Source organism: Drosophila busckii, chromosome 3R (genome assembly GCF_011750605.1).
Source record: "Drosophila busckii strain San Diego stock center, stock number 13000-0081.31 chromosome 3R, ASM1175060v1, whole genome shotgun sequence".
NCBI classification, from domain to species: domain Eukaryota; kingdom Metazoa; phylum Arthropoda; class Insecta; order Diptera; family Drosophilidae; genus Drosophila; species Drosophila busckii.
In genome coordinates, this window is record NC_046607.1 from 17,028,604 (window position 1) to 17,042,616 (window position 14,013).

The 14,013-nt window shown below is 39.8% G+C and overlaps 3 protein-coding genes across 4 annotated transcripts; all 3 read left to right on the plus strand.

Annotated features, from left to right (window-relative positions):
• On the plus strand, positions 1-6,363 carry LOC108604054 (probable sodium/potassium/calcium exchanger CG1090). Its single transcript, XM_017993316.1, has 6 exons — positions 1-353; positions 3,149-3,355; positions 3,412-3,942; positions 3,998-4,979; positions 5,158-5,346; positions 5,403-6,363. Exons 1-6 carry the CDS (start codon positions 351-353, stop codon positions 5,411-5,413), a joined length of 1,923 nt encoding a protein of 640 aa, XP_017848805.1. The 5' UTR covers positions 1-350; the 3' UTR covers positions 5,414-6,363.
• A 2,350-nt stretch (positions 6,364-8,713) lies between these two features.
• Positions 8,714-11,109, plus strand: LOC108604055 (sideroflexin-1-3). The gene is made up of 6 exons (XM_017993317.2): positions 8,714-8,795; positions 9,388-9,745; positions 10,023-10,140; positions 10,200-10,361; positions 10,419-10,546; positions 10,602-11,109. The coding sequence occupies exons 2-6, from the start codon at positions 9,427-9,429 to the stop codon at positions 10,844-10,846; spliced, it is 972 nt and encodes a 323-aa protein (XP_017848806.1). The 5' UTR covers positions 8,714-8,795; positions 9,388-9,426; the 3' UTR covers positions 10,847-11,109.
• Positions 11,110-11,465: 356 nt separating this feature from the next.
• On the plus strand, positions 11,466-13,519 carry LOC108602338. Of its 2 annotated transcripts, none has more exons than XM_017990426.1 (4): positions 11,466-11,509; positions 11,697-11,809; positions 11,866-12,796; positions 12,855-13,519. In XM_017990426.1, the coding sequence occupies exons 2-4, from the start codon at positions 11,734-11,736 to the stop codon at positions 12,907-12,909; spliced, it is 1,062 nt and encodes a 353-aa protein (XP_017845915.1). In that variant the 5' UTR covers positions 11,466-11,509; positions 11,697-11,733; the 3' UTR covers positions 12,910-13,519. The 2 variants fall into 2 exon arrangements, with proteins under 2 accessions (XP_017845915.1, XP_017845916.1); XM_017990427.1 differs by having other exon boundaries at positions 11,866-12,792.
• Positions 13,520-14,013: the final 494 nt, after the last annotated feature.

Sequence of the window (14,013 nt, forward strand, 5' to 3'; positions counted from 1 at the left end):
GTGACACAGTGAAATGCAAATCAAATGGTTTATTGCAAATAAATAAATAAGAGCAGTCAAAAGCCAAACAGCTGACAATAAGCATGGCGAAGCGAATGATGCAATTTATGGGTGAACTCTAAGAAGTGCCTACCCCACAACCAAAGAAAAAAAAAGAACTCTCGAATGTCTTAGTCGCATGTTTTTCCAATTGCAACGGTTTTCTTCTGTATCTGTTTTCCGCAAACAACAACAAGAGCAACGAAATTGACAAAAATTCTGTGAGCAAATTAAGTGCGCAAGGGCAATTAAAACGCGTCTAGATCAAGTGCTAACCGTTGAGGGCCACATAAACTATTTTAACAGCCAACATGGTAAATATGCTAAAGTGTGATTATGAAATTACACAATGTGTGTGTGTGCGAGTGTGTGTTAAGCGCAATTTTTCACAGTAGCTTAAGCTGTTGTGTAAATTGTTTACAGCCAAGCCAGAAGCAAGTCAATTGCATATTTGCAAAAGCGTCGTCTTTGCTCACAATACACAATGCTAGACTTTTTCCTTTTGTTTCCTTTTGCACAAATATGATGTAAGCTTAAATGCCATAGCAGCAGCGGCAGCAGCAGCAAGAGGCAGCAGCAGCAGCGGCAGTTAGACTGACAGCCTGAGTGAATGGTGCTTGCCTACATTTTACGCTGTTGCCTTGTATTTAGTTATTACCATCATTTATTTTTATTATTTTTATTACTAGCCTGCTCGCTGCAGCATCCTTAGACTGTGTGTAACTGTAGCTAACGCGTACGCCCGCTCGCAATTCTCTTTTTGCCCATTAGCGCAGTTTGCCATTTGCAACCTTAGCCAACAGTGCGTATGAGTAAAAAGCTTGTTGTTTGGCAAGTGTGAGAAGCAGCGAGAGAGACAGAGAGCAAGAGGAGCAGGGGGACTGTAAATCGATATTGTGCGGCATGACCGAGTGGCCCACAAGGCGCGCTATATGTTTTGGCTTTAGGGCTCTTGCTCTCACCCCTCAATGCGTGTGCTGTGGTGGCTTTTGTTGCTCGTTAGCCAGCCAGCCAGACGCCGCTTGCTCGCACTCGCTCTCGCTCTCGCGCTCGCGCTCACTTACCCCCGGCAGTTGATGATATGCTGTGGTGAAAACTTTCATTTGACTCTCACACTAGCGAAACTTTCTCTCACACGCTGCCGCTTGACTCAAATTTGCGCTGTTATCACAGCAGCAACAGCAACAACAACAACAACAGCAACAACAATAATAACCACAGTCAATAGTCTGTAATGCTGCTCAAATTTATTCAGAGACATTTATTGTTGCCATCGTCTTTGTCACGATTTGCGCATTTTGTCAACAGCAGCAGCAGCAGCAGCGAAAAGGAGCAAACAGTCATCATATGATGTCATATATATATGCAAGCTTGATATGCATGCCTGTGTGTGTGTGTGTGTTTGCTTGTGAATGAACCTTTGAAAGTATGCAGCAGTTATTGGCAGTGCAAACTGCTTTGCTTTTACTTTAGCCCCAGAGCTGCTCCAATTCTTTCACATTTGTTTACTTCGCTGTATGCTCGCTTATCAGCTCTTTGAGCAATTGTTATTTTAATTGCATTCAGCAGCTGTTCGTATGCTCAGCATTCCATTCACTAGTCATATTGGCTATGCAAAGCGTCTCGTACTATCAACAGTTGTGCTGTATTAAATTTCCAGCATGCTTCTAACTTTAACGCAAGCTGCTTAGCCAGTTGGGCTAGCCATAAGCCCATATAGCATTACACTTCTATATACTATACCATATACTATATATACCTTGAGTGCAGTTGCTGCTGCTGCTGCTGCTGCTGCTGCGCCCTTTGCTTTCGTTGCGTATTGAATTACATGGCCGCAGTCAATGCCTTTTGAGCTGCCAACTAAGAGCAAGTTAAAGCAAACGCGATGGCAATAAACTTAACAAGCTTGCCACAAGCTATATGCATTAGCGCAGACACAGCGCTAAGTAAACATATTTATGCTATGTGTACTCAATACCCTTTAGTTTATGCTGTGGTTGCTTAAACGTTTTAATTTGAAATCAATTTATGAGCAGCTAAGTAGCAAGCAGCAAATGTTTATAGCTTGAATATACTTTGATGTTAATTAGAAATTGAGTAGCTTAAGCTAACATTTGTTTAAAGCATTATTCTTGTATATAATATATATTTAAATCAATTATTGCCTTCAACAATAATTTTTTTGAGTAGCTGCTAAAGTTCCTAGTACTATTTAGCTGCTTGTTACATAAAAATCATAATAAATATTAATGTGCACTATGTTGTCTTAGAAATATTTAATAATATACCTGGAAGCTAAAGTAAATTGAAATAAGCCTATAGACAAACAATCTAACATGAAGTTGAATGAGATTTTCATACAGCAAGCTTTTGAATTTTTCAAAATAATAAATCAGTTTGATCTACTTTTGTTGTTGGGACTGTAAAACTTATAACTTAACTGAATGGAATTTTGTTCGCTTAGCATTTTAGCTCGCTTAAGTGAAAGCCATAAAATCTAATTAATAGTCAGTTTAAGTCACTGAGCAGTATAATAAATATTAAAATTTATTACTAACTAGCTTAGCAGCTTATTGTGTGCTTTGTTTGTTTTTATTCTTTGCAAAATTATTTAATTAAATAATAAACACTATTTTGTTTATTTTTTTAGGTTGAGCGCTCACCTATGCTTATAAAATTATTGTTATCTGTATTTGTGTTTCTTTAAAGAATTATGTATCAACATGAATTATATTTAGTTATATTAATCTGTGTAGAATGCGTTGATGAGATTAAAAAACAAAGCTTAGCTATTATATATGGCATCTGTTAGTCGTTCAGCTAGTTGTTCTTAATGAGCTTGTTTACCTAGCATTTGCTATGTGCATAAGCAAGTGCTCTTAAGGCTTACAGCATAGCATTGTATATGTATTTATGTATGTGTGTGTGTGTGTTATCAGTGGAGCAACGCCTGCAGGCAGCCAGGCAGGCACATAATCCGCATAGTCTTTGGCGCTTTGTCTTTGGCACGCTTTGTGTGTTTAGATGGCGAACGCAGCCCGCGGCAAGTGAAATTCCTAATGCGATTTAATGCCACGCGCTGCTCTCTCTCTCTCTGCTCTGCCCACAGATCGTACGCCAGCGTTCGCGTCGTGCGCGCATGTGGAACATGGGCTTGCTGTTTCTGATCTACTACTGTGTGAGCATCTACTCAGCTCAAGGCGACACTAAGGCAGACTTGCCACTAGATGTGGGCATGCTGCCCGAAGCTGCCGATGCGGATATACCAACTGAAATGCCAGGCACATCACCCAATCCGCTGCTGCTGAGCACTGAGGTGAGCTGCATGCACTTTCAAGCTAAAGACTGCAATTTATTATTTGTTGCTTATAGGGTGAGCTGCTGCAGTCGACGCTAGCGACGCCAATGCATGGCGCTGTGCCCACTTGGCGACCCAAGCGCGAGAACTGCACGCCGCCTGCCATTGAGCAGTTTCCACAGCCGCTGATGAACAAGTGGGCGCGTCAGCATGGCGGTCTCATCATACACATACTGGTGGCCATCTTTACCTTCTTCGGACTGGCCATAGTCTGCGATGAATACTTCGTAGCCAGCTTGGACAGACTGTGCGAAGAACTGAAGCTATCGCCAGATGTTGCAGGCGCCACTTTTATGGCTGCGGGCAGCTCAGCGCCCGAGCTGGCAACTGTGGTGATTGGCGTATTCTTTGCCAAGGACGATATTGGCATCAGCGGTGTCATTGGCTCAGCAGTGTTCAACATTATGTTTGTCATCTCGGTGTGTGCGCTTTGCTCTGGCACAGTTTGCCAGCTCAACTGGTGGCCGCTGGTGCGCGATTGCTTCTTCTACTGCGTCTCCATACTGGTCATGCTGATTATAATCTTCAATGACGTCATCTCTTGCGTAAGTCTGCGCAGTCTAAAGTTAATGCTTATATAATTGTCTTGCCGCTTTGCAGTTTGAATCGATTGTCATGCTGCTTTGCTATGTGGCCTATTGTGTAGCGCTGTCTTTCAATACGGAGCTGGAGCGCTGGGCCTTGAGCTTGAATCTGCCCTTCAAGCTGCCCAGCAAGGAGGAGCAGTCAGCTTTGGTTACCTACAAGAATGTGCCGGAAAGTTCGTATACGCAAGGCCAGACCAAGGAGAGCGATGTCAGCGCTCAGCCGCCGCCGCCGCAGCAGCAGCCACAGGCGCCGCAGTCGGATTATCAGAGCTACAATGATCCAAATGCTGGCTGGGATCCCAATGCAGCTTGGGGCGATGAGTCACAAGCGCAGCCGCAGGCTGCAGCGCGCCCAGCTGTGGACGATTGGGGCATGAATCAGTTTAATCAGGCGCCGGGACAGGGACAGGAGAACATGGGCTACAATGCGGATCAGCCAGAGTCTGTGGTCACAGGTGAGGCTGCCGCAGCAGCAGCAGCCAAAGCACCCACAGCTGCTACACCTGGCGCTGTGGATTATTACAAGTCAACGGATAGACAGCGCGAGGCACGGCCCGATCCCTTGCTGCGTCCCACAGAGGGCGGACTGCCCGCTTTGGTGGCCTGGTATGTCGTCTATCCCATACACTTTCTATGCAAGAAAACGATGCCCGATGTGCGATTGGAGCAGTATCGCAAGTGGTATCCATTTACCTTTCTCATCTCGATGGTTTGGATATCGTTCTACTCGTATTTTATGGTCTGGATGATAACGGTGATTGGCTCCACGCTGGCCATACCAGACACTGTGATGGGCCTGACGTTCGTAGCTGCTGGCGTGTCCGTGCCGGATGCCCTAAGCTCAATAGCCGTTATCAAAGAGGGCTTCGGCGATATGGCCGTCTCGAATGCAATCGGCTCAAATGTCTTTGATATACTAGTGTGCTTAGGTCTTCCATGGTTCATACAAACGGCCATCATTAAGCCCGGCTCGCACGTCAATGTCATATCCAAGGGTATGTATATCAATCTCACTCTATCTCTCCCATTGGGCTTCTTTAGCTGCTCGTCGTGTACTGTGTATGCATCTCAAATATTCTGTGTATGGCATGTGTCTTGTTTGTTGTAACTAGCTGGCGTAGCAGCAGTTAGTGCTCCATGCATAAAACTAACCCACGAGTGCTTTACTTATAGGTCTGGCCTACTCCACTCTCTCGCTCTTCTCCACCGTTGTCTTCTTAATACTGTCGACGCATTTGAATGGCTGGAAGCTGGATAAGCGCTTGGGCATTATACTGATGATTTGGTATTTGTTCTTCATCACACTAGCGGCGCTCTATGAGCTGAACGTCTTTGGCTACATGAATCCACCAGAGTGTGCCAGTAAGTATTTCAGCACTTCCAAATCTAGCGCTCTACTTAATCTTTCTCTTTTGCAGGCACCTACTAAATCAGTAGCTATAGACAAACTGCACTTTGTTTCATTTCATCAGCAGCACCACCCACCCCACCACCCAGCGAGCATTCATATAGCTGTAACTTATCGATACTATTGATATGCCACACTCCATACTAAGTATGTAAGCAAAGTACTAAGACCAATTGCTGCCAGCTCTAAACAGTTTTAAACGCAATATCGATAGTATCTATAGTATATACAGCTCTACATAGTCAATATCCACACGCCCACAATTAACATGCTCATATTCAAGACATGACATAACATGACATTTAATGTTAATATTAGTGGAAAAACAATTTATTACTCAAAGCGCGTTTTACATGAATTTTTACATGCACCAATTAAAAAGAAAAAGACGACAGAAATGTGTAAAATGATTATATATTATACATAAATGATATTTAGGCAAAATGTGAAATCCCATATATACAAGAGAACAAACAAAAAAAATATATATAAATGCATATAGCACTGTAGATAGGGAGAAATATGTATAAAAGCAAAACAAGTACAAGTTTCAAACAGCAAATCAATTGAATTTGTTGCACACGGTTTTATGGAACAACCCCCAATAGCAAACGGAACAACGGAAATGTAATACACACACACACACACACACACACACATATATATATATATACTCGTATATCGTAACATATAGTGCGTTGAATTTATTGCTTCAGTTATAATTTATTTTTTTATTTTTGTTCTAAAATTTCTTTTAATTCTTGTATCGAAAATTGGGTTAAACGCCTTTATGCAAGGATTGTTGCACTTGCCGGGCAAGTAAGTATTGATAAATTGTTAGCTTGACCAAATGAGACACACACACACAGACACTGAGCCAATGAACGAAGTCAACGAATTTTGTTAAATTTGTTAATTAGATGCATACGCATAGGTATATTTATTTTGTATTAAAAGTCAAGAAATCAAAAAGCAAGTTTTTTAATATCATATACACATACAAATATATTTTTTACAATTAATATACAAAATAGCCAACGATAAACGTCCTAAGTTTCAGCTCTAATTTTTAAACAATTCAATAATAAAAAAAGTATTAAATAACATACATACCATACACTTATATATTAAACTTTATGGCAATTAATGGCGTCAATTTTTTACTGTAAATATTAATGCTATATATGTATACAATGAATTATATTATAAAACATGTAAGTTTATAGTCAATTTTTGGGTGCAAATGCAAATGAAATGTTTTGAAAAACTAACTATTCAGAATTTTTAAGAACTTTTAGGTTTTTTAAAACACTTAAATTAACAATTAACCTAAACTAGCAAAACTAATTGCTTTCCAATTTATAGTTTGTGTTGTTGTTTAAACGGCGGTGCATTTAACACTTACATAAAATACAATACAAATATAACAAGTTTGTTTTAGTTAAACTTTAGATATAGCTAAGTGTAGCTAACAGCAATCACTGGGCATATACGACAGCTCCAATACGCTTGCTTCTGTATTTGATAGAAATGTTAGCCTACCCCACACACAACCCCCAAGAAAAAAATGCAAATAATGACGGTTTAGTCAAACGAAACAGTATGAGAATTTAGCTGCAAGCATACAATACATACATACATACATATATATTATGCTACTACATATATTATTTAGCAAACACAACAATACTAACATAGGTGAGCATAATGCACTGCTATATAGTTGAGAGACGCGCTCAAAAGTATACAACTAACATAGAATTTATACACAATACATGCATACAATACATATAATATACATAACTATAGATATACTATATACAATGAATACTCAAGACACAGCGCAGCGCATAGATAGATTTGTTGAAGGCGCCGAAATGAAATCCAAGTAACTAATTTACTCCAAGCCAACTTCCTTTCAAAACTAAAACAATAAACGTACGAACAATCGCCTAGTGAGAAAATTCAGAACCATCTATATATAATAATTAAAAAAAAACAACTTCCCCACTCTAAGCAGTTATTATACTACTACTACATATATAAACATGGGTTCCATATACATAACATATACGTGTACTATACTATTTACTACAAATACATATATCATACATACATACATACCAATACCCACAATAATACAAAACTCAAGAGCTCTTAAAACTTAAATTGTTGCAAAAAATAACGTTGAGTGTTTCAATTAACTCTTTCAATTAGCAGTTCAATTCCAGTTCCAGTTCTTAAATATCAAAACATACCTATTAACATATTACCTACCTATGTATGCAAAGTGTTTGGTTTTGAATTCATTACTAATTGTTACAGTTCAACTCTTTACATACATATGTACATACCAAAAATACAACAAATGTACAATAAACAACATAAACAATACATACATATACATTTGCTGCTACTATGGGCAGCAACTATCATTTGTGTTACTTATGACTATAATTGTTTGCAAAATGTAAAAGATATTTAACAAATATGCATAATATTTATTTATGATATATTAACTTGAAAACAAAAAAAACTCTAATAAAAATACTTACACTTATTTGTGAAAACGTAATAACGAAAAAAAAAATAATAAGCGTACATAAATAACTATTGCTAATATACACAACTGTTGATGTTATGTTTAGTCTAATAATGGATTTCAACAATAAATGGATATACACACGCATTTTGGCATTTATTTATTAACAGTAATTAAATATAAAATGTTGAGCGTTATAAAAATATATTAATATAATAGCTTTTAATCAGCTTAGTGCCAGTGCTGATGTACACATCAAATCGAAAGCTTTTGCCGCAACTTTCGAGCCCAACTGCTGCGCACTCAAGTCTTGAGAGAGCGAAAAAGAGAGCGTGAAAGCTCTCTCTTACTCTCTTCAATGTCAGCGCTGTTGAAGACAACAAGACTACATTCTCCAAGGTAAACATTTCGAAAGTTTGCATCTTAATTAGCTGCACTGCAGATACACTTATTCAATTTGAATATTTATTTATTTATCGAATGTTAAGCTGGCTGCCAATATGTGTATCTTATTTTATATTAAATTAGCTAAGAATTTTTAATTAAAAAGAAATTATTATTAAAGTTGATATATATTTATTAACTTAATTAAAAGTTTAGCTATAATAGGTATGGCTGCAAAAATTTAACCTTTCTTTAGATTTTAATTTGCAATTATTTAAACTTTTCTCTGCTCTTCGAGTTTACCAAAGCATATGTTGTAGTTGATATTCCCTAGAACTTGCCTTAGAACGTTTGTTTGAAAGCTTTTCTGGAGCGGCAGCTGGCTCGAGGGCCCCCAGTTTAGTCGTAAGTTCACTGCCAAAGTGGTAGCTAGTGTGACGTGTGCCGTGGCGTTCGAAGCGTTGTGCGTGTGTGTAGGTGTGTTTGAACGCGTGGAAAACTTAATAATACACACATACTCACAGTTAGACGCTCTGTCTTTGTGTGTGTGTCAGTGTTGCAACCTGTTCTCCAGCTAAGAAGGCATTTTATTGTTTACACCCAACTCAGCTGTGTGTGTGTGTGTGTGTGTGCGTTTGTTTCTACCCGGCACACGCTGATAAGATTTATAGATTTTTCGCATAATACCTTATTTTTTATATATTTACAATGCTTATATGGATTTATGAGAAAGCTAGCTACATTATATAATGGCCAAAGTTTGTTTTTGTTTTTTGTTATGTCTATGAATGCATAATCGTTCAGAACTGAGCACTGTTAAGTCATATGCTCACATACAGTCTCACTTTTTCGTATGCATGTGCATGAGAGCGAGAGTGTGAGTAACTGAAACTTGTTTGCTGGCGATTAGCGCAAGCGACGCGGGTCAGCGGCCAATTGATAAGACGCCTCACTCTCATACTCAATCTTTCTTAAATGTACAAAATAATTATTGATAATTTTGACAGCTGAGTTGTGGCCACAGTTTGTTTTCTGTTAAACTAATAATCTTTAATACTTAAACTCGCAGCATTTGCCGTCGAAGCAGAAAAATTAAAAATAAATTAAAATGAGCCTGCAAGTGTTGCCGCGCGTGGATATCGACCAGCCCAAGTTCGATCAGAGCACCTACTTGGGTCGTGTCAAGCATTTCTTCTTGGTCACCAATCCACTCAACCTACTGGCGGGCAGTGATGAACTCGAGCGTGCTCGTCAGATTGTCCTGAAATATCGCGCCGGCAAGGATGTGCCCGAGTGCAATACCTTGGAGGACTTGTGGAAGGCCAAGTATCTTTACGATTCGGCTTTCCATCCAGAGACGGGCGAGAAGCAGATCATCATTGGCCGCATGTCCGCTCAGGTGCCGATGAATACGCTTATCACTGGCTGTAAGTATATAGCATGTTTTTCAATTATACTGAGTTCACTGAGAGAAATGATTGACATTAAAATAAATTTAATTAATCAAAATAGTCATAATAATTTGTCTATTATTTTCAAAACTTTTTTATGTTTGTTTTAACTGATAAGCAGCGACTGTTTGCTCTACAATTTCTCTCTGTGTACGCGCTTACTTTCATTGGCACACACATGCCACAAATTTGCTTCCGCGCTTTGATTTAATAAATAAAAGCTACAAATTATGTTATTGTCATAAATTTTTAGGCATGATGACCTTCTACAAAACAACGCCCGCTGTAGTCTTCTGGCAATGGTTCAATCAAACGTTCAACGCCACCGTCAACTACACCAATCGCTCCGGCACCACGCCCATTAGCAAAACGTATGTTTAAATATAAAATATTTAATTGAATTAAACTTAATACTTGTATTTAATTGCAGGCAACTTGTTACTTCATATTTGCTGGCAACAAGTGGCGCCTTGGGCACTGCGCTGGGTCTTAATGCCGCCGTAAAGAATATGAATCCTTTGATTGGTCGCCTGGTGCCTTTGGTGGCTGTAGCTGCGGCCAATTGCATCAACATACCCTGCATGCGCATGGAGTAAGCATAAGCAACATTTAAATTGTTTAAATTATAAATTAAACTCTTTTTTCATAGGGAACTGCGCAATGGCGTTGTGCTGCTGGATGAGAAGAACCATGAGATGGGCATATCCAAGACCGCTGCCTTTGCTGGCATCTCAGCTGTTGTGCTGAGCCGTATCTGCATGGCCATGCCTGGCATGAGTAAGTTTATAGTTCAACCCAACTTAAGACTGCATTAACAATTTCATCTTTGCAGCTCTAACGCCGCTGCTTATGAACAAACTGGAGAAAAATGGTTTCCTTAAGAGATTCCCACGCGCCAATGCGCCCATTCAAACTTTGTTCTGTGGCTTTGTGCTTATTTTTGCCACGCCCCTGGGCTGTGCATTCTTTAGTCAACGCGCTGCCATCAAAGTGTCCAAGCTGGAGTCAGAGGTGCGCGACAACATAGAAAAGAAACGTCCTGAATTGGATACTGTCTGGTATAACAAGGGTCTGTGAAGTAACAATCCCACTTACTGTTTGAGCTTAGCTGCTGAAGGGAGGACAATAATTTAATATTAAGTTTAATTATTGCACTAACACAGTTGCATTTAAAACAGATTTAGATATTGACAGAATTTTAACATGCACAAAACAGAGAGTACTCAGATTTATTTAAGTGATTAAATGATTATTATATGTGACATTTAGTTGTATATTATATATGTTGAGCTGTTATTATATGTCCCGCAGCAGCGCTTGTTGTTTATAGTTGAATTATTATTATAAATATATTGTGCATTTAAACAAAACAATAAAATTTATGTCAAAGTGCTTTAATTATTTAACGAACATTTTAAACTGTGCGCCAAGTAACGTTAAGCTGTGCCATAAACCTTCGTTAAGCTATTGTGGCGGCAGGCTGATAGTCGATACAACAACACACTAACATCCGCATATGCACGAAACGATGGCGATTAGTAGTAACGAGTAAATAACGATTCGATAACTTGATAAATACAAAAAAGAAATACAAGCGCGAACATGTGAAAAGTTTTGTTTATAAAATAATGAATGATTTAAGTTACAATTTCATTTTGTTAACTGTGATATCGTTATAAAAATACAATCAATACAACGGAGAGAAAAGAAAAGTAACATATAAATTGAAACCGGCTTTGGGTATGTGTGTGCAGCGCTTCGATATTGTTTGTTTGTGTGTGTGTTTAATTAATTAAAATATTCAAACACAAACAATTGTGTTTATGAATTAAAAGTAAAGCTGGCGGCGCATTTAAACAACGACGCAGTTAATAAATTTGTTTGCGACTGCGCAATAACACAAACTAGGATTGTTTATTAATTTCAGCCCTTGGAAGCACAACAACAACAACAGATGTAGTCAGATGGAGAACTCGCCGGCTTTAAACAAAAGGCGCTCACTGACGCTAAGCAGCCGCTTGCTGCAAAAACGTCACAGTGGTAAGTACTAAAGTTTAAATAAAAGCAAGAGTTTTTATTTAAGCAAATGTTTACAGCTTCACCGCAGAGCTGCTCACGCGCAGGCACGGATGCCAAGGATGCTGACGCCCCAGGCTCTCCCCTAATGCGATTAAACACAGCTAGCAACTTGGACTATACGCCACCTGGTAAGAAGTCTAGTTATCTGGATGACAGCGTAGACTTCTCGCCACGCAACAGTCTCTCGCCAAGCTGTTTGTTCTCACAAACGCTGGTCAACGGCAGTCCGGAAGTGAGTTGGCGCTGGAATCGTGAGAATAAGAAGCGTGGTGATAAAGTCAACACTACAACAGACAGCGGCTTCGATTCCGGAGAGTTTGGTGCGCAGAAGAAGGAGCGACATCAACGCGTGCAGGCGGATGAACTGCGGCGCAAGCAATTCGACAATCGGCAATGGCGTGCGCAGCAAATGCGCGACCATGAGCTGCTCAAGGAGCGCTGCGATAAGCTGCATCGCCAGCTGGATGAGCAAGCGGACACACAACCAGCCAGCACAGCTAAAGCGGATGCAGCGCTGGCTGACTTTCTAAACGATTCTGATACAGATTGTTTTCTCGTGGAGGCTTCACAGCAGCTTGAGTCCAAAATAGCGCACAAGCCAAGCGTTAAAGCTGCGCCTGTAGTCACCACGCCCACCAGTCATCACAAAGCGCAGACAGACAAACGCTCTTCGTTCTATATGAAGTTCTTGGAGGATGAAAGCGAGTCCGAGGATTGGCTAGCGGCACTGGATGAAGTCATGGTAGAGGCAACGCAGCCCAAGAAGCCACGCATGTCCTTGCAGCGCTACAAATCAATGCCAACAGCCAACGATGCTCAAGTCAGTAGTGAAGTGATCAATAATAACACAAAGCAGAGCTCAACAGCTTCAACAGCTGCTGAAACGCCACGCATCAAGCGTCATGCCAGCTCGCATGCCCTGTCACCGGCTGCTGCCACAAGTGGCAAGTATATAAATTCTATTGTCTGCAAACTTAAACATAAAATTCATTTTGTATTTATGCAGCACGCGGCAAACTTTTTGGCAGACGGAAATAATGAGTTTGGGAATGTACTTCTAATGAAATTGACGCCCACACACACACACACACACAATGAGATGAAAATGATAATGAAAATGTTCCAGTTCCAACAGCTTCCCATCAACAACATGAAAATATATATTCAACGAAATGTGATGCGCAAAAAGTTGAAGAACTCAACTCAAGTTTTAGTTCGCCTTTTTGCCAAACTTTGTTTTGTTTTGCTTTGCTTTGCTTTGCTTACCTTTTCGCCATTACTTGTTCACTCCATACGTACCGTATAGGTTAATTAAATTCCAACAGTTTATAAGCTATGCTGTAAGTTTTGTATTTAAGCTCAATTAAAATTTAATTGTAATTTAAAGTTGGTCCTCGAATTGCGCGCTAATGGCATTATTTACGCTCCGCGCATGCGACACACCATATGCTGCGTATTAGTGGCTCTCAAGTGGCACGAAGTTGCGGACTGAGGCGACTAGGCTACCTGGCCTGGCTTGGCTTGGCTTGTGACGTCAAGAAGGCAGCCAGCCAGCCAAAACGCTGTTGTGGCACAACTTGCTTAATTGATGGCTTATAATTAAGGCTTATTATTAATTTAATGCAGTATTTACCTAAAAGCTAAAGTGTTAAATTTTGCTTGCTGTGTGTCTGTAGCATTTATTGTTAGAATAAATGCGCTTGCTTAGGTACAAAAACACTTTTGTTTAAATGTTACAAAGAAATTTAATTAATTGTCAAGCTTAAGATAATAAATAAAGTAATTTAACTTGGCATATTTTAATAAAAAGCAGCCAATGCATTCTTTGTGCTGCTTGCTGCCTGCGCTTTTGGGGCTAAGGTCAAAGTTGAAGCGCCTTTATGTGCGCGTAAAAGACACGCACACATTTAAATACTAAAATGTCTCACATTTCCTATTATGAAATGCAATGAAGCTGAGTCAAAAGTAAAGTAAAGTAAAGTATGCTGCCATATGTTAAGAGCGCAGCATAAACCAATCGCAGCCGAGCAACAAGCCGAGCAAAGCGCTAAAAACAAAAAGTAAAATCGTTACAACAACAAAAACAATTTCTAGTGACAGTGAAAGCCAACAAGGAGCAGCAGCAGCGACGGCGGCGGCGGCGACGACGGCGGCTGCAGCAATTG